Source organism: Aedes albopictus, chromosome 2 (assembly GCF_035046485.1).
Source record: "Aedes albopictus strain Foshan chromosome 2, AalbF5, whole genome shotgun sequence".
In the NCBI taxonomy this organism is placed as follows: Eukaryota; Metazoa; Arthropoda; class Insecta; order Diptera; family Culicidae; genus Aedes; species Aedes albopictus.
This window is the reverse complement of record NC_085137.1, coordinates 241,627,939-241,651,545: the sequence shown is the minus strand read 5'-3', so window position 1 is coordinate 241,651,545 and position 23,607 is coordinate 241,627,939. Positions and strand designations below refer to the sequence as shown.

Below are 23,607 nucleotides of genomic sequence, written 5' to 3'. Positions count from 1 at the left end.
TTTCATATGCTCTACAAAATTGTTCTGCTTAGCAAAATACGTGTTTTCATGGAATGCTACAATATTGTATCCTAAATAATCCTTAAGTTATTCGTTAAATCAACAAATTTTGCATTCTATATTTTTATAGTCAAGGAAACTAAGCTAGTGCCCAATATAGAGTGGTACATAATAAATACATATTGTATGTCTATTTGAGGCCCATATATCCGAGGCGGTAAACGCACGGGTATTCAGCATGACCATGCTGAGGGTGACGGGTTCGATTCCCGGTCGGTCCAGTATCTTTTCGTAAAGTAAATTTCCTTGACTTCCTTGGGCATAGAGTATCTTCGTGCCTGCCACACGATATACACATGCAAAAAATGGTCATTGGCAGAGGAAGCTCTCAGTTAATAACTGTGGAAGTGCTCATAGAACACTAAGCTGAGAAGCAGGCTTTGTCCCAGGAGGACGTTACGCCAAGAAGAGAGAGAGATGTCTATTTAATTTTGTATTGGGAAATCTTACGTAATTTTGCGTCTGTAAGTCCTATCAAAATGTTAAATTGAATAGTCTTACACTTCAGCTAAAAGAAATCAGAATACATTAAAGCTACCATGGTGCCACCTCCAGGTTGAACGACGTGTTTTCATGTGTCATGCAGAACAACTTTGAAGAATATTGAAAAATTAAAAAAAAAATAATAATGAGAAGGTACAAAGAGAAACACGGCTGATTTTAAGGGGTCATACACATTTCCACACAGCTTATCGCGTTCGGTAATTTTTACTGAAATCTCAACTGCTGAACATTTGGTAATGGGTTTTTACCAAAATTCTGTAAAAAAATACCAAATTTATCCGAAACTGTGAAGATATTCACGACGATGAAATATAGTTTGGCTTGAAACCTAAAGAAGAAGAAGAGATGAAGAAGGCAACTGGTTAAAAAGTTATGATTTTTTGAATAAATGATTTAAAAAATCTTGATATTTTGGACCACCTCTCCTTGAAAGGTCACCTTAATGACAACATAAAGACATTACGGGTCTAATACTTTTCAATATATAACGAACCCACCCAGTATCACGACATTTCTGGCTCGGTTATACCAGTTTTATATTGCTGTATCAAGAGTGCTCTTGTTAGTTTTTGAGATTTGAAAAAAAAAGATCTATTATCAGCCAATGGTCATTAGGGTTACTTATTTGAGGAAACAGTTTTAAAAATTAAAAAAAAAATCATAATCTTTGAACCAGTTGATTTTGAATTCCTTCTCATCGACTGGAGACTTTTAAACTGTGGTCATTAGGAAAAATGCGATGGAAGGGCGCTAGTGTGTTTAAAAGCAAAAAAAAAAAGGGATTTCTCATGTTTTCATGGGCTCAAGACCAAATGAGCTACCTGTTTTTTTTTTTATTATTTTTATCAGAAAAATCAGCTATGCTTTACATCCCATGCGTTGTAAAATGGTAATGTTGTTCGTTCAATATGCCAACCTGCATATTAAACGATCAGATTTAAAAAGAAGATTCATTCCATGCTTTCTACTTGGTGTAGGAACATTTTTTAAATATAAAAATAAAAAAAACAGGGCGTAATGGGACATCATTGCAAAAGACGACAAATATTGATTTACGTTAAGAAATTTGCTACTTCCTCGAAATGGATTTCAAAGTTTTAAGTAATATTAGAAGAATATGAGTAATAATCTTCATTTTGGCACAAAAACAATTGAAATCTACAGCAGAAGCACGTAAATATAGTTAAATGAAGTTTAAAAACTGCGGTGTAGAAGAGCGTGGAATGTGTTATGTCATAGGGTAAGTGTACCAATTATGGATATAGTACCAATTATTTGCCATAGTTAATTTTCACCCTTTAACGACGTAAATCAACAAGAAAAATTTTGTGAACAACAAATCACGTTCACAAAAGATAATCGCACTCATTTAAACTCCACATTTTCCTCAAATCATGGTAGAAATAAATTATTTTCCTTAAAGTTTCGGCTTCCTTGCACCCTTTTTCGCCATAGTGTACCAGTTATGGCTAACCCCATAAGGAATGCATGCAAATAGTACGAAAAGGAACCGACGTTAAAAAATTTAATCATAACTGGTACAGGGTTCCTATCATTGGCACACGCTGTAATCGATACTAAAAATAGTTTTGGCCCCGTTTCTATATTTTTCCTGTAAAGTATGGAAACTAAGCTGTCTTTTAACTTATTGATGACATTCGTTGGTCTTCTCGTTATTTTTGTATAAATAGCTCTCCTTAGGTAGTGCCATAATTGGTACACGCACCCTATATGTTTTCTAACTTTGAGTTCTGATTTTGTTTTGAAAATAGAAAATCATATATTTCAATACAACCTACTCTAAAAAATTCGTGTAATGTAAATCAGTATACAAGCATGCGTTGTATTACATTATTAAGTTATTCCTGGAGTTTGTATCCATAGTTTTAAAGGGATTCCGAATAAAATCGAATTTACAAAAGTGTCTAGTATGAAAAAAAAAATCAGAAAATCGATATCATAGATCTCCGAATGATGTGATACCTGGTGGGTGCGTAGTTCATTGGAAATAGGATGGTTCAAAAACTCTACAGCGGATGTACAAAATGATCGGAACAAGCAAAAATTTCACTTTTCAAAAAATAGCGAACTACCACAGAACAGATATACAAGATCCTTATAAAACTATTTGCTGATTTGGAAACGCAACACTAGCGATCCTGGTGGCGGAAGTCAAGCTTTCTACACTGTTAATTTTCTTGAATCTTATGAACTTAGACGAAAAAAACTAGTCTAATAATGTAAACAAAAATCCGCCATCAAGGTGATCGCAAAAAGAGGTGCTCTAACCCACTGGCAGCTTTCCGACAACTGAAACTGTTTTCTTGAGAGAAAAAAAAAATGTGTATTGCATTGTTTACACCAAATCGAACTGCACAGTATAAAAGAGTGACGGTTGAAAAGTGTGACGAAAAGTGTACCCGTGTCAAACGGTTGGTCAAACCTCGCCACACGAACGACCAATTCGCTCCGATCGACGCAATATTTGTCACAAACGATGAAACATAGCACAAGTCTGTGTGATTTGGTCGGTCGTGTGGCCAGGTTTGACCAACCGTTAGTCTGAAATGTACTACCTGTGATCGCATACTTGTCCCATATGAATAAGAAACCTCGCAAAGACAGCATTTTCACGTCGAGAAATGTCACAAATTAGCAATTTGTCTGATTATGTCTCAATTGGGTTCCTTAGGGGTATTCGGATTATTTCATAATCGGATTCACCGCCCAACAATTAGTCGAAATCCAAAATTTCATAATTTTCGGAGTTCGGGAACTATTTTTAAAATGCATTTAAAGTTTGTATGGGGAAATTTTTTTATTCGGGTCGAACTGTCACTTTAGCGATTGAACTGTCATTCTATCCACAAAAATGAAAATTGTTTTGTTAATTTAACCATCAAAACAAAGGTATTTGAATCCAATAAAATCACGTTACACTTAGATAAATTAGCTCTTTCGATTAGGCTATAGAAAATAGCAATGTTTTATTTAGAGGTGTGCGCCGCCGCGCCGCGCCGCGCCGATGAGAAATCGGCGTGAATCGGCGTGAGGCTTCCCAAGCCAACAAGAATCAAAAATACTATGTTTTTTAAACGGGGATAGGTAAAGGGGGGCTATACCCATGCACTGGTGGAAAAAGTTTATGGTTATGTTGTTTGAAGCCGATCCAGGAAGCATCGGCGTGTCGGCGTGGCAAACGGCGGCGGCGGCGGCGTGAAAAGCGCACGCCGATCGGTGTATCCCTTCTCAGAAAGGCTACCATCATCAAAACCAAAAAAAAATGCAGCAGCACATAGCTAGATGTCCATTTGTTGCAATCCAATCATTAGAAAGTAGTTTACTTTGTTCATAATTGTTTGAGAAGCCCCACGCCGATGCACACCGATTTTACGCCGAATATTCGGCGCACACGTCTAGTTTTATTCACTAAGGGGCTGTCCATAAACCACGTGGTCATTTTTTTGGGACTTCTCATTCCCCCCCCCCCCCGACCACGTGGTTTATGGACAGCCCCTAAACAACCCAATTATGTCCTGATTCTTAATTATCTGACAAATTTCCTATTCGATCTTTACTCTGTTTTCCTCACCAAAGTCGTTGCAGGGTGACCAGTTATGCCGGTGTGTGCGTACCTTCTCGTGGAACATGTTTGTAAAACGTGGAGTCGTGTGTCAGCTTGCTTTGTTACATTCGTGCACTACCGTTACCTCTTACACACAACACGAGCGGTAGAACGAAGATCAATAAACATAAGAAGGAGTCAAATCAATGCCGTATGACACGATGACATTTGTCTAATTCTAACTTTTCGCATAGATTTTCAACCAATTTCGATTATGAATATTAATATTAGTTTATTCTTGCATGTTGCATTGAATACGACACACATATGGCAAATATAGGTCGAATTATCGAAGAAGACAGGAATAACAAAAACCGAACCGTCTCCCGAAGACGCAATCGTGGTGAAGTCACCACGGTGCGAGGACGCCATCTTTAAGAATTCAACATGTAGTATGTAAACATTTGTGTATCCACAAAGGAATCCATTGTGGATACACGATAGATGTTGGCTCCTGTCAGATGCATTAGGTGGGATTAGGGCTGCCACATACGTGGGTGAAGTGCATTCGTTTGACATTGTTGTTTCGTACGGTAGTTTGATTGCTTGTGTTGCGAATGTCGGAGCCAAGGGAGGCCGAATATCGACGAAAAGGTTTGAATGACTGTGATCTCTAACAAGACTGGTCAGAAACGTCAAATTCCGAACCGGGTCTGCCCGCCGCCACCATTACCGCTCGCGGGTGAGTGGATAGGAAAATAGCGTGGCAGAGCGGGGAAGGGGTCTTGAAATCCTGGAATACCTCCACTACTCTACCACTCGTGGTAAAAGCCAAAAAAAAACCATTTTACGAGCCGATTCGGATTAGCTGTTCGCTCATTTCATGAATGAAAATTTGACAGGAGGTCAAATTCTACACGTGGGTATTAATATCAATATCAACATAATATGAACCATACAATCACATCTAATCAGCGATCAGTTGTTCCGAATAGTTTCGTGAAATAATTTAAATAACCATATTCGGTTTGGTTTCGCATTTGTAACACATTAAATATAAAAAGTATCATCTTCACCCCACCACCCCACCACGCTCCGCCGAATCGAGCTAACCTTGCACTCGTCTAAACTGGCGAATCTTCAATGACATGACACCTAATCGAACTTGCATGAGGCCCAACCTATTTTTGTTTTCTTTTCGCATGCTGTTTTGCCCTTTCGCATGCTGCTCCTATTTATGACGTATTAACCGCGGTTGGTGGAGAGAAACAGAGACACCACTCGCTGGCCATTCCTTGTCGTTTGATCATTTTGATTGCCGCAATCGCTCGATTATTTGCATGTCTCGTGAGTGAAATCAAGTGATTCGCTAGCCATAATGGCGGATGCCATAAAAAATTTGACAAGATCTGTGCCCTGTGCACTGAACTGAAATTGAAGAAAACAATCTCAGCAAACTTTGAGTTTGCCAAACTTGTTTGTTGATTTTGATGTCACCTAACCAACCGTTGATTTGTAAAAATTTCAAAGGTGATAGTGAAGGTTTTTCAATTCAGTTTTGTAGCGATTCCTTTCGAACACCAAACTGGGCTTTAATTATTTTCTTTTCGTTTTAGATTTAATTGAACTAAGTTTGAATGCGGATCCCGTAAAATAATTTTGGAGCATTATCCGTTCAAAAGATTCTGATGAGTTGGTCTAAGAAATGCGAATTTTCATCGGTCCCCATTGTTGCATTTTTTTTCTTTTGAATCTCAGAATTTTAACTCAAAAATTGTAACTGAAATCGCCCCAAATACCTAACTAGAAACAATATGCCCAACCCCGTTACGAATCGTAAAAACACGTGAACTTCTCATAAATGTGAACACATAAACTGAAATCTCCATCGGAAAGTTAGAAGATTCGCTCCTAAATGCTCACTGAATGTCATTTTGTATCTTTAATTATTGGAAAAGGGCAGCTTCATGCGCTTTTCTTATTACACCAGACCAAAACCGGAAAAGCTCCGCTCGAGCCACTTCTATGTAACAGACATCTAATCATTTCTAACAAAATAATGGCATGGGTTTCTCTACGCCCTGTCGTGGATCGCGTAGGATACTATCCGGTTCTGGTCTAGTGCAATGTCTATTCTCATTACTTGAATGTATTTAATACGTTACGGAACTTTTTCGGGTTAAGTAGAACATAAGCCCACTTAAGGCCCATCTGTAAGCGTTCTTGGGTTTGCATATGACCGTTCTTGTGGAATCATGAATATGATTTACAATTACATTTATTGAAGCGAGAATATGTTTAGTTCGCGATTTTCTGATTAGCTGGCACCGGGGAAGGGTTTGAGAACCCCGGTTAAAAATTGCCCAATATATGGCGTCAAGTGATAACCCGATGGATGACAGGTGGGGCACAACCGCGGAACGGGGCTCTGCAGGGAGCTAGATTGGATGGTGAACGGGTTTCGTGAAAGGTCTGTCAAATAGCGAACATAGATGCGAGTTTTTTTTTTGAAAAGATTTGTAAAAGTTGTCCGGCTTTGTAGCTTGGTTAGTGATTCGATCCCCATGACCCAAGGTCGAAAGCCTGCCAAGCAATGGCCTGATTGTCCTCCAGTGCCGGCCGTGGTGTTCCGAACGTTTTCACCCGTCGGCAAGTGCCACCGCTTTGCGCCACCTTTATCTTCGGGGTGGTAAGTGGGATTCCTGGAGCACATCCTACTGCTGGCGTCCACCATTTTCGTTTCTCTACCGACACCGTGGTCAGTGCTGCATCTACCACGATACTGTAGCCACAGTCGTAGCTCGCCATTTTGATCGCCACACGACCTGCCTCCTCTCCCCGGCACACTTGGCCGCTGAAGCCGCTGAAGCACGGTTCGTCAACAACACCGTCAGTCCGCAATTCTTGAACGTCCGTGGATACCCCTCAAGCCAGCTGCTTTACACGCGACCACTGAAGCTGTCGTTGTCCCGGAAGACCGTTATTACCGACACCCTGACATTTGCGCAATACGGATACGGACGCTGACTGAAACGTATGCAGTAATTCCTAAAATAAGAAAAATCGTAAATTATGGAATTTAAAGAAAAAATGGAAGCAAAAATATCACGTCTGACAGGTAACAACAAAACGGCTAATTTTAGATAGCAAAGCTTGCTGAGAATATTTTCTACAATTTCAGTTCAGCGTGGGGCACAGTTCTTGTCAAACATTTTTATGGCATCCGCCATTATGGCTAGCGTGGAAAAAAGTTTGCGCTGTGGAGGCATGTTTCAATACATCAGACGGTGGACATGTATCGTTTTACGATGCACTAAAAAGGTGAGTTTACATTTATTTCGCTATAACAGTTGGAATAAAGATTTAAAACTGGTCATAGACTACCGAATGTGCAAGAGGCATGGTATGCGTTCTGCGGTCAAACGCAACGAGTATCATCCCGTGTATTCATCTGCTCGGCGCATTTTTCAGCGGAAGACTTCGTAAATGTGTCGTGCACAGCGAAAGGGTAAGCATAATTAATAACATCCGGTCTGGTTGTTTGAGAATAATGGATGAGTCGAAGTTATCATATGTGAATATGTAATACAGTAATCTCCCAAATATTTGAACCACACCAGTTTTTGCAAACATAATTAGGAGAGAATTTTTTATTTCGCTGCTAAATAACGACGAAAAAACACTAAAAAGTTCAGCATTGATCCTAATATAGATTTTTTCTATTTTCGCGAATTATATAATTTGACCCCTGGGACTTTGCTGAAATTCATTGCGGCCTTAACAAAATACTTTCGAAATTGAAGTACCAACATTAAAAACTGATTGTTTAAGCAAACTAAGCTGCTCCCATTGAGTCACATCATATGGAGGAATAAATAAAACAAACAGCAAAGCTGGCGAGCACCAAAAATTCACTGATGTTCCAAATGAGGCAGCAATCACAGACGGGACAGGAAACGTCTGAAAGCATTTTCAATCTTACGAACAGTATCCTCAGTGTAGAAAAATGATATAGTGCAACTCTGATTGTCGTGAAATTTGGTGGGTTCGTAGTTGTTCGAAAATAATTAGACCCATATTTTTTATATCGTCATTAGGGTGACCAATTTTCAGATAGGGTGATCCTAAATATCAGAGTTTTTAAAAACTAAAAATTTTCAAAAAATGAACTACCGATTTTGAACTTCTTTTTTTTTGTTTGGAATTGAATTGTAGTTTTAAGGAAAAACACGTTGAAGGGCCAAAATGTGTCTCAAAAAATATGCATTTTTTTTTATTTTTTTCGGTTTTCATGATCTCGGGACTAAGTGCCCTGGTTTTATATATCTATTAGAAATTTTAATATATATACATATATATATATATATATATATATATATATATATATATATATATATATATATATATATATATATATATATATATATATATATATATATATATATATATATATATATATAGGATATATTTATACACACAATGTTGATGATAACAATTGAATCCTTCATTTGTTTTATTTGTCACACCTAGAGTGAAACGATTCGCTATTCCACATTTAAATGGACCAACACAAGAGTATGAAACCTTTGCATGTGATGATATTCCTGTTGCAGCAAATTCAAGCATAGGTCCACCAGAAGTCAGTGATATGGAAACAGTTCTGATGAATGTTACTAAAATCAAGAAGCCAAAATTCGTTAAAACGCCACGAGATCATGATTACGCGTTTTCAAGAAAACTATTAGATCGAGCGTATCAGAAAATTCAAAAATTACAAGAAAGCAATCGGCTTTTGCGAAAAACAGCCAAAAAGCAGAGCAGCATAATGAAGTGTAAAGACAGGTCCGTTAACGTATGGAAGCAAAAGTTTAAAAGTCTGAAGAAATCCACTACTGCGAAGAAACCCAAAGCAGCCGAAGGCCTTCTTTCTGAACTCGTCCGAAATGCTGGTAGAACAGCGAAAGGCGTGCGATATTCCGTCGAGACTAAGAACCTAGCGCTCTGCCTATTTTACTGCTCCACTCGAACGTACAAAGAGCTTCGGCGGCATTTGAAGTTGCCCAGCCCTGGTTTGATTAAAAAATGGATACGGTCCTTGAAAATTACCGATGGCCTCTGCACTACTGTGCTCCATCTTCTAAAAGAGAAATCTAAACCGCTATCGAAGAAAGACAGAGTTGTGAGAATTGCCATTGACGAAATTTCACTGAAACCCCACCTTTCATATTATTCTAAGGCCAAGCCCGAAGAAATTGTTGGATTTCCGTCCAAGCTCCCGGGTCAAGAAGTTAGGAAGACCTTATGCAGAGCCTTTAGTAATAATGATTAAATTCTTATCCACTGGATACAAGCAAAGCATCGATTGACGTGGGATTGACGTTTTTTATTCGTATTAAGTAAGACAGTGGTTAACTTCTGACGAATAGTTGTTTCGAGAATGACTACTCCGTGTTCAACATCTACAAATTACATCTTGCAGCAGAAGCCACATTTAAACCAGCATTAGCTTTCCACCACGGAATGAAGTTTGTGTGATTATTTTTACTAAGTGGCTGTGATTCTGTTCGGTCCTATCGTATCCGAATATACGATCAATCAGATCTATATCACTTAGCAATTTTGAATCGCATTATTTACGGTCAGGTTTGTTTTCAAAATAAATCGTCGTAAATGGATCGCAGTCATGACTTAAATACAATTTGAATTGTCGTGTTTGCGGCAGAATTTAGTATTGTTTACGAATATGATTTATGCTGAAAAAAAGCCCGATTTCGTATACACATTCTTATGCGATGTGTGGTTTACTGGGTCTATACTTCCCCTGGCCTATGCCTTCCATCATTTGAAAGATGGTGGTACGTCAATCTTTACGCCTCAATGATTTTGCGGTGGGGTCATGACGTCTGGGGACGAATATTGTCGAACCCAAATCGCTTCATTAGAAATCCTACGCTCTCAAACCCATCCGGGTGCACCTAGACAATTAGCCGCCGTGAACAAATCTCACTGGCACAATCGCATCGCGATAAACGGCCACTGGATCAAGATCGGAGTATGAACGCCGAAATGAACAATATCATTTATATGCGACGAATTGGATGGCGTGGCGGTGCAACAATTTCGGATATGCACTGTACTCGTATGATCTGTACAGAATTTTGGGCGTATCCTGTTCAAAACAAAGACGAGTTCAACCGAAATGTCAAACGATTAGACAAGCGATGTCAGTCAGTTTAGACAAGATTATTGCACTATGATTCCAAAGCAGGTAAAACTGGTTTTATTCTGCAGCGGTTATCAAAAATTTCCAACCATGGGAGGGAAAATATCGATTTGCTCTAAGATGGGTATCTGTTCTGTGGAACTACCGTAAATTTTCGAAAAGTGCATAAAAAATTCTCAATTTTTTACTGTGAGTAGTTAATGAACTTGTTGTCTACCGATGGTCCTAATTTGGGAAAGATCGCGCTATTCTACATGAAGTTAGAAAAATTATAGTAAAAGGCATAATTATCCGATAGCCAACTTTGAACTTTTATATCTCCGGATTCAATGAACCGAATGCAATAAAATTTGGAGCTTTGAAAACCGTTTGACGAAATTGAGAAGTTTGATGCACTTTTTTTGAAAAGTGAAAATTTTGCCTGTCCCGATCATTTTGTCATTCACCTGTGTTTTTCAAAACAAAAATTATTCAAAAAACTTTTGAACCAGTTGACCGAGTTTTTATTCCTTTTCATTTTGTTTAAATTATATTGAATAGCAGTTTTCAGAAGAAAAAAACGTTGAAAGGTTCAAATTGCGTTTGGCTGCAATAAATATGTAAGAATATGTATTAGTTTTTTCACGTTTTGACGGAGTGCTCTGTTTTGTTTGTATTCTTATCAGAGAATTCTAAAAGTTTGATGTAACATATAATGAAAATCAAGGATCTTTGTTTTTAGGTGTTTTAGATATGATTTTTTTTAAATAAAATGCTTAAGGATTCCATAATATTTTAACATTTTCAGTGATAGGGAAGTGGAACCATCTCGGCAGGGGTCCTATTTTGGGCACTTTTCTGCTATAACTCAGCTAATTTTGAACCAATTGACACAATTTTTGGAACGCGATGAAATACGTATAATATCTAGCCGTTTACAAAACTTCAAAGCAATTGGTTTGGAATTGACTGAGTTATAGCGAAGAGTGCCTAAAATGCCGGCCGCTGCCCAAGTGGTTCGCTACCCTATTTGTCATAAAAAATTGTCAAAAATTTAAAATTCACATCGACAATTAGACGATACTTTATTCATCAAGCTTTTACATAGCTTTAAACCTTTCCTTCCAATGACATTGACCAACTACTTCCATACCAAAAGGTGTTTCCGAAAAATTGCTTGAAGAAAAGTTATTGAAAATTGGTCTTATTTAAAAAAAAACAAAAAAAATTGAAGATCTACAGTTATTTCACTGTTTATCACAAGTTCCACTATTGAATTAATTTACCTTTGAATTAAATTTCCAAAAGTTTGTAGCTATAGCTACATATATGTACTTATTTTTTATTATTTTTCAAAGTTGGATTTTAGTGTTTTGAAGAAACAAATACCACCCGATTTTTTAATATATTTTCATGCAGTGTTTTCTTTAGGAATTTCAATTTATTACTTATTCTTTAATCAAGTATTAGTACGAACATCCAGTTGTATTTCAAGAATCTCACTAAGATATGACGTTTCAGATTCCTTCATAAATGATGCATACATTTCGTCAAAACCATTTTTCTTACATAGTTTTTTAATATATATATATATTCCACAGACAAACAGACGTAACACCTTGAACGATTTTCATGGAAATCTATCGCCCAGTTCACACTATCATCACCTGGTGGAAAAGTTGCACCAATCACTGTGTTGTGCAATATCGTCAATAGAAGGCGCTAGTGAAAAACGTCAAACGCATAGAAATACGATGCGTGCGCCTCTGGTTGTGAAAGCCACAACTATGAAAATTTAAAATGATCGTTAAAAGCGTGGTCGATGGAAATTTCGCAAATGTTACGTCTGTATATTCTTTTCTGGATTTCTTTATTTTTAATATTCTTGAGTTTCAAAGGCTCTCTGGAAACCTCAAATAATCTGTTTTACCATTTTTCGGCGATTACTTCAATTGGTTTTACCGCATTTTTTCAAAAACTTTCCCAAAGGTTTCTTCTAAAGTTTAATTAAAATATTTCCCAAAAGATTTGTAAGAACATTTTCAGAAATCATTTGACAAAACATGTACATGGATAAATACCAGGAGGAATTGCTGAAGCAATTTCTGTATGAGTTGTTGTTGAAATCTGTGGAAGCATTCCTGCAGGAATTACTGAAAAAAATTATACAGTAATCTTCAAAGAAGTTTTGCTGGAATATCCGATCCATATGAAAATCCGGGAGATATTTCAGCTAGAATTTCCAATGAGAATTCGGTAGTAATTCTTGCAGGTATTCATTTATTTATTTATTCGTCAATTCCTGGAGTAGTTCGTGAAAAAATCAGTGAAGAATTTGTGGAGAAGCAGTTGGAAAACTTCTAAAAGATTACTTGGAAGAATTTTTGAAGGAATCTCTGCAAAAGTTGCCTCCTTTATGAAAAAAGGCTTTTTAAAGAGTTCTTGATTTTATAAAAAATATATGGAAGAATTTCTGAAGGAATTTCTGCATTTCCAAAGGAATCCTTGCAGGATTTTCTATAGGAACCCATGGAAGAATAACTTAAGGCTTAAGCAATCTATGGAAGGGATTCAAAGTTATATTTGATGATATATGCAGGAATCTGTATAAGAATTTCTGAAGGGAACGTTGGAAAATTTCTAAAAAAAACGAATGAAGGTTTTATCAGAAGAAATCCAGGAAAAAATGTGAAATAGAGCTATTGAGGAATATAAGCATTAGGAATTTCGAAGGAATCTGTGGAGAAGTTTCTGAAGGTATCCTTGAAGAAAACATACATATTTCTGAATAAATTCCTAGATAACTTCCTGAATTTTCAAAAGAATAAAAGAAATATTTCAATGATGTGAAGAAAATCCTCGGAAGTAGCCTCGAGACATTCCCCAGTGAGAATGTTTAGGAATTTTCATAAAGAAATTTTCACTGGAATTTTAAAAGCATATTGTTTTGCTTTGCTCAATGAAAGAACTAATGATGCTTAATTCAAAAAATTATAGCACACGTTTATAAACTAGTTTGTCGGAAATCATTGGTGCTCTTATTCGAGCAACTATAAGAAATGAAGGGTTTAGTATTCTGACGGAATTGAGGTTTCACAGAATTGGGAAAAATGTGAATTTTTGAAAGAGTTGCTACATAAAAATCAAAATTTTTTAATCTTTAAGTTTCCAAAAAATATTTTAAATGGTCTGGTAAACTGCTGCAAATTCAGATACTTAAAGAAATTATTTTAAACATTTCAGGACGGATGGATTAGTTGCAAACCGCTGAAGTGTTATACGGTAGTAGTGTTGGCGAAAAATGCACTCCCGAAAAGTTTGAGATAGCACTAAAACAGGGGCAAGCCATATTGGTAAAATAGCAAACCATGCTGAAGCATAAGATGCTCAAAAACAATTTTGGGGTATTGACTAAATTTATCAGAAAACATAATTTGGGAAAATTCCGTGAAGTGGTAGGTAGCTCCTTAGAAATTGTATAAATCATGTAGTGCCGTAGATATTTGGGAGCTACTCAGCTCAGCACAAAAAATACCTTGTATGTAAACGTGTAACACCGATTCCCGGTCGGTCCAGGATCTTTTCGTAAAGGAAATTTCCTTGATTTCCTTGGGCATAGAGTATCTTCGTGCCTGCCACACGATATACACATGCAAAATGGTCATTGGCAGAGGAAGCTCTCAGTTAAAAACTGTGGAAGTGCTCATTGAACACTGAGAAGCAGGCTTTGTCCCAGTGAGGACGTTACGCCAAGAAGAAGAAGAAGAAGTAAACGTGTAAGAGCCTTTAAAATAGAACACATAGCGAGTGACGCACACCAGTCAGAACTGAATGGTTCAGCAATTAGGAGTATGTATAACCGTAATTTTAAATATTTTAAATTTCCACAACTTTGAGGTAGTTGCTGTGCCAAAACATAGATTGAGGTGATATTTTTTTAGGAAAACGTCTAGTTCGGATATGTTGAATCCTGTAGTGGTCAGTTGATAGCAACTGCAGCGTTAAAGAAGACATCAGAAATTTCCAGAAGTATGTACATAACTCTATTTCGTCGGAGCGAAATGACTTAAATTTAGTAAAAAAAAAACACAAGAGACTCGGCTCTAGCCGATTTCTTCACCTTGGCTAAACCCGTAAGCCAGGCTTACTCATACAGTTAAACCTGGATTAACGCCTAAGCCAAGGTGAAGCAATCGTCCCTTAGAGTTTGTGAGCCGAATGGCTCATCTATTATGGCAAGGTTACCATGATTCACTTTTTGTATATGTCCGTCAAATATTTGCCATGCATAATATGCCGTGTGCAGCATAGTTGTCCCATGTTAATATGGATTCCCATAGAACATGGGACAACTATGCTGCACACGGCAGTAATGGACTCGCAAATGATGGGTTCGTGAGAAACTATCGTGCTTCTTTTAAATACGTTGAAAACTTGAGATTTATCCCAGTAGTGTTAAGTAAAAAGCTTTTGTGCCACATGTGGATGGCGAATTCTGTTCATGTTTTCAGTGTAGCAGACACTAACCATGAAGCGCATAAGTGAAGTTGAGGACATTTGGAGCCAAGTCATTCAAAATTCAAAGTCACAAAAATGAGGAGCCATTAGGCTTACAATATTTCAGAGAAGTGCAGTACTCACTTCACTAACGCCATTAAATAAAATGTTGGTATGACTCATGGGAAGCTGTTGTGACACAAAAGTATAAATAGAAAATTGTATATTACAAGGAGCTATAAAGCTCACAGGATAGTGAGCTCGTATTTTGCTAGTAACGACTGTAGAGATTCATCATAGCTCTTGACAATCTGTCGTTAGGAACTATCCATGGTCAGTACCTTCTTTTGCTCGTTGTCTGTCGTTTTATACGATTTTGAGCTGTTTAGCTCCCAAGTATCCTAGTCTCATTTATTATACCAATCTTCTAAAACTACCACATATATTTGAAGCACATATTAGTCGGCGATTGAAACCCATATACATCCAATATGACCTATTTCACAATCAATAATTCGCTGCGATCATCTCTAGGTCATGATAACTGTTGCTGGTTAGGCCCCCTTTTTCGACGAAACAGTTCAGAGAGAAATAAAAAAAAAAACATCAATGCAAAAATATTTGTACTTACCCTCGCAATGGAATCCGTCGCCCCGGTAGCCAGGAAAACACGTGCAAGTAAAGCTACCTAAAGTATTTGTACAGTGCGCGAAAACGTCACAAGGTCGATATTTACACTCGTTTTCGTCTGGGCGCGCGATGTGGAAGAAAGGGGTGGAAAGAAAAAACACGAAATTTAATTAGAACATCGAATTAGTAAAGTAAACGAGAAAAGAAAACAACATGTATTCTGCTAACGATCGATCACCATAATCACCATCATCATCTTCATCGTTTTCATAACCATCTGGAACATAAATTGAGCTGATCTGAATATGCTGCGATCGATCGTCGGTCGATGCTTGAAATATGCTAAATACCGTATGATTCTCGGTCTTTAAAGCAATGTAAACAGGGGATCGAACGGGGAATAGCCACGAAATAACCTTGATTGTTGCTCGTCATTCCTATAGGTATAACCTTGCAGCAGATAGCTTGTGTGGACCCGAGTAAAAATATCAATTCCCAAATGAATGCCCAAACATAGATTTATCGCTTTAACAAACCGTTTATGGGTTAGTTAACAATACAACGTTTGATTGCATTACGTAAAACTTTTGATATTGTAACAAATTGTACACCAGAAGTCTATTAAAAAATGTAAAGAAGTTAAAAAAATATAACCATTTACAAAAAAAAAAAAAAAATCAGCATTAGAAAATTTTAAAAATAAGTGTGAGGCCGTTATCAAAGCTGACAATTTCGTTTATTTTCCTATACCAAATCTGTGTATTGACTCTCTTCAAGGACGTTGGTTTTACAACGTCAATTATCATTTTTAGTTTGGACAAAACAATAAAAAAAATCTCTTGGAATGTATCATCAGATTTGCTGTCTGTCTGCTAACGTTTCGAAAAAAATTTCAATTTAGCAAATATTAAATTCAGTGCATACTCATTCACAGAGTAGTTTGTAAGGAATCCAATTTTGTTCTTGAGTTCAGTTGAAGAGATAGAATTTGCGTGGAAAAAAGTTTTTAATTCTTTCAAGTTTTTTACTCGGCACTCGATCCCATCTCCAACCAACAAACGTGATCGCGACCTCCTGCTGCATTATCATCTTGTTAGAGGCTGATTCGGTTCAACATTCTTGTCTATTTTCCATTTCACCCATTATTGCTCTGGTGTTGTGTAGGTATGTATACCTGGTTGAAGCTGTTGGTCAGTTAACCTTTTTTGACGGAGCACATTCTCGTTCCACTCACGCTAGGCTAGGTTGATGATGATTATCGGAATTTACGAGCGATTGTTGTTGGTGTTCTTATTGTTGCGCATGAACAACAACGACGGCGGCGTCGGGCATGCGTTGCGCCGTTGCTCCTCTTGTTGGCAGTGATTTTCGCGCAAAAGGCAAAGTAGCTCGCGCCCTTTTGAAAGAAGGCTTCTGAAACGCCCATAAAATACACAGAGCGTAGATTGGTTTATGGCAAATTTAAAGACGTTATTTTGAAAGCTGAAATTTAAAAATATATATGAAGAAAAGAACCACTCTGTTTTGAAATAAAACTTTAAGCTTTAAAAATTAAAAAAAAATATAATAATTTGTTGTAAAAAATCAGATTTTTCAGTTTCATAATATGAAAACCGTTCAGTTTATCCATACTTCATCATTTTTTTGCAATATTATGCGTAATAGTTGTAGAATGTTGTAGAAATGTAATATTCAATAAATCATCAAGTCACAGTGTAACATACGCGAAGGGTCATTACGTTGTATAAATAAAAAAAAATAACAAATAAAATAAAATAAAAAAATAAAACAATAATTGAAACAAAATAACATAATAAAACAAATAGAGTAGGTAAAATAAACTAGCTGTTTCCGGCAAACTAAGTCTTGCCTTTTGCGTATGAAAATACGAATTTCATAAAATTTTATTTTTTTACCTCATAAATATTCCTTAGGCGAAATGTCATAAAACAAAGACGATCCAAATTAGTAACTCCATTTCCAAGTCATACGCGGTCTCAAATAAAATGAATAAAATACATAAAATAAACAAAACAATGATAAAATAAATTAAATAAACAAAACATAAAAAAAAAAACAAAAATAAAAAAAATAACAACAGAAGTAAATTAAAAACTTTTGTTTTGAGCAAATAGATTAATAGTAGTCGATCATAAGTTTTTGTAGCATCGTTCTACAGTAACGGAAAAATCTGATCATTCATTGTACGGCCAGGCCAGGTTTACGGTGCATACTAATCTTCCAACAGTTCCACAAACCTATCTCCGCGTATTCTTTTCACGAGATAGCGTGCCACTTCCAGCCCAGACTCGTTACCGGTGGTGGTGGTGATGGTGGCCTATGATCGCATTGATTGGTCTCCTCGCGCCCGTTGATCGTTGTTCGACTGGCTGGGTTGGGTCGGGAGCAGTTTTAGGGGTGTGCTGGTTGATCGATTTAATTTATTGAATGTGTGATTTGCGATTATTGTGGCTAGACCAGGCGGCCAGCGGTGCGCGGAGAAGGATGAGTTTTATAAATCGGCTCGCACGTACCTCCACTACACACACTGGAAGGCAGGCAATTTGGAACGGGGATGTGGGACGACGGAGTATAAAAAAGGCTTGTGTTTTTATGTAAATTATAGTGTTCTAGCTTACAATGATTGGTCGAACAATCGAAATTGCCTGTTCTTGGGTAATTGATAGGACATGAACACGAGACATGAATATGGAATTAGCATGGGATCATTATTGGGCTTGGAGCTATTGAATGCTTTTTTTTTGCTGAACGACTATGAAAGGTGGTGAACTCTGATGATATCGTTCAACTCTGATGTTGTATTGTCAGAATTTTATATCTTGAAACTCTAATTTGTGAAAATATTTATAAATGTTTCCGAGAATTTTGAATCGTTTATCTATCAGTTTTCTAAAAGAAACCAATACGCCCGAAAAAAATCCTTATGTTTATTTGTTTTCTTTATGCTCTCATATGTGTTTGGCACGGTTATTTAGTTTAGCTACTGGTGAAAATACTATTTGATAGCGATGAGTTTATGCTTTCTCTTTTGATCCCTAATAGAACCAGCATATTGAGGAAATAAATCATATCATAGCATTATTCCTTTCTATGTGCAGATTTTTCTGGAATTTCCGCCAAAAATATTTCTGAGAATTGCTCCAGATAATCCTTTTGGAATTGCTCTTGTTATTACTCAAAGAACTTCTTCAAGGATTTCTACAGAAATTCAGTCAAAAACTCGTACTGGAATTCTTCATCCGGATTTTTCCATTAACCGTTCACGAATTGCTCCACGATTTCACCAAGAATCCGTTATAACTTTTCCGATGGTACCAAGAGGAATTCTTGCAGAATTACACCAGGAATTTATACAGGAACTGAAATTAAGTCCCTTTCAGAATTCTTTTGGAAACATCTCCAAAGACCAGAATTTCCAGAAAATTCCTCTTAGAGCAATCGTTTTGAGACTGCTCCACTGATTCCTCCGAAATTTTATGTATTGATTTGTCTAGAAATTCTTTCAAAAATTTCTATAAATTTCAGATACTTCTCCAAATGTAGAAACGTTTTTATGAGGAGTTCCTCCGACAATTCTTCCAGAGTTCCATCAGGAGTTCCTCCTGGATTCCATCAGGGATTGATTTAGGATTACTCCAGAAATGGCTATGAAGTCCTTGTGAGAGAATTTCTCTTAGCATTCTTTGGAATTGTTTCCAAATATTCCTTTGGCAATTTCTACAGGAGAGAAACTCTGAGAAATCTATCTGGGATTACTCTATTGATTTCACACATATTCTAGACTTTTTCTGGAAATTCTTTCAAAGATTTTCCAGGAATTCCTTCAGATATTTCTCCAGGCGTTTCTACATGGGTTTCTCCAAAAATTTCTCCATGATTATATCTGAAATTCCTTTTATTTGGAATTTCTTTAGGAATTCACTAAGATTTCCTCCAGAAATTGCTATAAAATTGAAATGACAATGTTGTTGGAATGTTCTCTGAGAATTTCTCCAAGAATTCTTACCAGAAATTCCTCAAGGATTTCTACAGAGATGCCTTTGGACAATCCTCCTGAGATTTCTATCATGGATTCTGCTGATTTTTTTCACTGCTGATTTTTGGCAGAAAATGTATGACAGATTGCCCCAGTAATTTATTTAAAAAATACTGAAAAAGTGGTTTCAGTAGTTACTCCATTGCATTGGTTTTTCGAAAAATCTCTTCATGGATGTGCCCATGAGTTTCTCAAAGAATGTCTACGGATATTCCCCCAGGAGCGGTTTTTATATTATTTTCTCATTTCTCCATTGATAATTTCTTAATTATTTTCTACAGAGAATCTTTCTGAAATACTTACAGAGAATACGTCAGACATTCCTCTAAAGATTCAGCCAGTACATTGCCCAGGAAGACTTTTCCAGAAATTTGAGATTTCGCCTAGATTTTTTTTCAGAAATTACTATAATCCTTATTTCTTTAAGGATTTTTTCAAAGACATCTTTATGAATTCTTCCAAGCATTCAAACTGAGATTCTCTGGATGAAATGCTCAGGGAATTCATCTGAAATATATTCATGAGTTGCTTAAAAGATTCTACTAGAAAATTCTGCACGTATTCCCAGAAGGGAAAATTTCTCCAGAAATTCCGTCGGGGGTTTCTTTAGTTATTGTTACATAAAATGTATGAATTCTTTCAGTATTCAATCAGAAGTTCCTCTAGGATTACATCAGGAGTTTCTTCAGAGTACACCTAGAATTGCTATGAACTCCCTGTGAGAGAATTTCTCTAAGCATTCTTTGGGAATGTTCCCAAACATTCCACTTTCAATTTCTCTGAGAAATCTTTCTGGGATTGCTCTATTGATTTTACCAGATTTTTTTCCAAACAATCTTGTGGAAATCCTTTCAAAGATTTCTTCAAGAATTCCTTCAGATATTTCTTCGAAAATTCCTCCAGGGATTTCTCCGAAAATTTCTTCACGATTACACTTGGAATCCCCAAGGCTTTCACTTAGAATTTATCAAGGAATGCACCAAGATTTCCTTCAGGAACTGCTACAAAATTCATGCATATAAGAACTCTTGTAATGGTTTTGTTTTGAGAATTCTTCTTCAAGAATTCTTACCAGTAGTTTCAATTCCTTAAGGATTCTTACAGAGATGCCTCTGGACAATCATCCTGAGATTTCTACATGGATTCTGTTGATTTTTTTCACAGATTCATCCAAGAGTTTCTTCAGGGATTTCTTTAGATATTTCGACAGAAAAAAATGACAGACTTCCACATAAATTTATTTGAAAAATACTGAAAGGGTTGTTACAGTAATTCCTCCATTGGTGTTTTGACAAATCCTTTCATGGATGTGCCCATGAGTTTCTCGGTGGATCTCTACAGAATTTCCACCAGAAGTGTTTTTTTACAATTTCTCTAAAAACCTCTTGCGATAACATCTAACATTTCTGTAATAATTTCTACATTGCTCTCTCCAGAGAATCTTTCTGTAAATCTTACAATGATTTTTTCATAGATTGACTCAGTAAATCATCCAGAAGTTCATTTTGTGAATTTTGCAGGGATGTTGCCATAAGTTTTTTAGAAGTTTTCCAGAAAAAAAATCCATGAACTTTTTTGGAAATTCCTCTTTAGGTTCCTCCAAGAATTTCTCTTGCAATTACGAAGAACATTATTCCTTCAAGGAATTACTCTAGTGATTTAGTGAATTCGTCAGAAATGTATTCATGGGTTCCTTCAAATATTTCACTAGAAAATTCTGCAGGCATTTCATAAGATTCTTACAGGAGTTCCTTCAGGGATTTTTTTTAAAATATTTTTACAGAAAATGTATGTCAGATTTCTCCAGGAATTTGTTTAAAAATTACTGAGTTTTCGACTAACCTTTTCATCATTTACTTCTGAAAAAAAATCTGTAATAATTCCTCCATAATTTTCTCAAGGGAATCTTTCTGAATTTCTTACAGAAGGTACGTCAAGGATTCTACCAGAGATAATTCCAGTAAATCTTCTAGGATTTCATTTAGGGAATTCCTTAGGGATGTTGTTTTGGATTCTTTTAGAAGTTTTATAGAAAATTTTCTATATTCTTTTCCAGGGAATCCCCTTGTGATTTCTCAAAAAAATGCTCCAGGGATTACTAAAACGTAATTCCAACAAGGATTCCCTCAGAGACGTATTTGTAAATTCTTCCAACAATTCATCCTGAGATTCCTCCGAAGATTCTTGCTATGGATTCAATGACTCCACCAGAAATGTATTCATGAGTTCTTCCAAAGATTCCATTAGAAAATTCTGCAGGCATTCCTAATGTGGATGCTGCAGGAGAATCATCCAGATTTAAAGTGATCCATTTTGAAAGTGTTCTGGCATTTTTTTTGTATAAATTTCATTGCAAATTAAAAAAAAACTCCAACTGTGGTTTTCTGCAGGAATTCTTCCATCAAATATCTTATTTGAACATTTGATAAGGTTTTATCAGCTTTCAGGATGATGGCAAAACATGAAAACAACATGATTGACCCGATACTATGAATAGAATCCTTAGGATTTTGCAGCAAAATACAAGGATTTTTTTTTATAAAAGTGCTGAGTCCAAATTTCTAGATTACGATAATAATTTTGATTCGCTTCCCTATTAGCAGCAATTACTTGAAAAAGTTTAGGAATATTTGAAATAATCTTGTGAAGCATATCTTTTAAACTGACTTTAGAACACTATTTTGCAAAAAAAAAAAAATAAAAATGATTAACAAACTTTCAAAAGAAAAAAAAAATAAATAATTTACAATGTGCTTGTCTTCGAATAAATAGGCCTATTTCGTCTGTGACTAACAGCCTTCTTCAGTGTCGGGCACTCGATTCACAGCTGTGCTCGAGTGCCTGACACTGAAGAAGGCTGTTAGTCACAGACGAAATAGGCCTATTTATTCGAAGATAAGCACAACAGTGGAATTCTTAGGATTTCGCTCGTACTTTTAAGTTTGTCTTTTCAATGTTTATTCGTTTTAAATTTTTCTGTCACAAAAGAGAAGTGATAATGAATTGTTTTTCAGTTTTAGGTAGTGTTCCAAGTGAAAAAAAATATACTAATAGCCCAAAGAGATGGTGACACATAAAGCTGAAGATTGCTGAGAAAATTACGGCAGTTGTGACAGTTTCCACTCTTTTAAGATTCTTTTTCTTCTTTTTGTTTATTTCTGGTGCTAATCACATATTTTTATTTCATTGCTAAGGACTCCTGCATGCTGATTTAACGGCATAAGCGATTATTTAAAAAAAATATTTAAAAATCTGTAAAAATCTTCGGTGTAATCTAAAATTTTTAATGAAGAAAAATTTAAAATTCTGCTGGTGTTGCTATGCTTTTTTTCAAATTTCAGGATTAATATGATGGATTCAAATTTGTTGAACCGTGAATTGTAGCTGGAGGATGTAGCTGTCCATATAGGCGAAGCAGTGAGGTATTCTGAGGACGACAGTTGTAATTCCTGGTCGGTATAACAAGTTTTCGCAATAATAGCTTTCTACACTATACACAAATGCAAAATAGGCATTGACAGATTGGCTCATAGTTAAGACCTGATGATGTACTCATAAAATACTCCTAAGCTGAGAAGCCGGTCTTATTCAAGTTGGAAAGTTACGCTAAGAAGGAATAAGAAGAATAAAAAAAAGAAATTGACTAGAAGAGTATTTGAATTCATCTTCAAAAACGGAAGATATGTTCTGCTACGTTATATACAGATATTTTGTTTTTAATATTTGAGGTTTTTTTTTCATCAGTTCAGGTGCAAATTTTATCATATTGTCTCGCATGGCTGGGAATTGCTGACAATGTTTTAGGACTTCGAAATTGATTTTGAAAATTTATATCATGCGACTGAAAATGATTGATAATGATTGGCTTTTATTTTTTCTAGAATTATACAAATAATTAGTATTTTTTTCACTTCGAAAAAGTATATCATTTTGGCTGGATTTTGTAGCTAGGAAACGTAATGTTTTTTCCCCTAGTCGTTGCAGTTTTCACTTGCTTCAAGATTTGACAATTGTGGTAATTTATTTTGCCATGTTTAAAGTTTTTTTTTAATAATTTCGATATTTTTTTTAAACTTACGTAACTTTGCTCTC

The 23,607-nt window shown here is 36.2% G+C and overlaps 1 protein-coding gene across 1 annotated transcript in view; it reads right to left on the bottom strand.

The window, feature by feature from the left end:
- The window catches only part of LOC115257956 (nidogen-1-like), a 337,718-nt gene that overhangs the window by 40,713 nt on the left and 273,398 nt on the right, over positions 1-23,607 (bottom strand). The window contains exon 5 of the mRNA XM_029857928.2: positions 15,460-15,576. Within this exon, the coding sequence (XP_029713788.2) occupies positions 15,460-15,576 (117 nt within the window). The remainder of the gene's footprint in view (positions 1-15,459; positions 15,577-23,607) is intronic.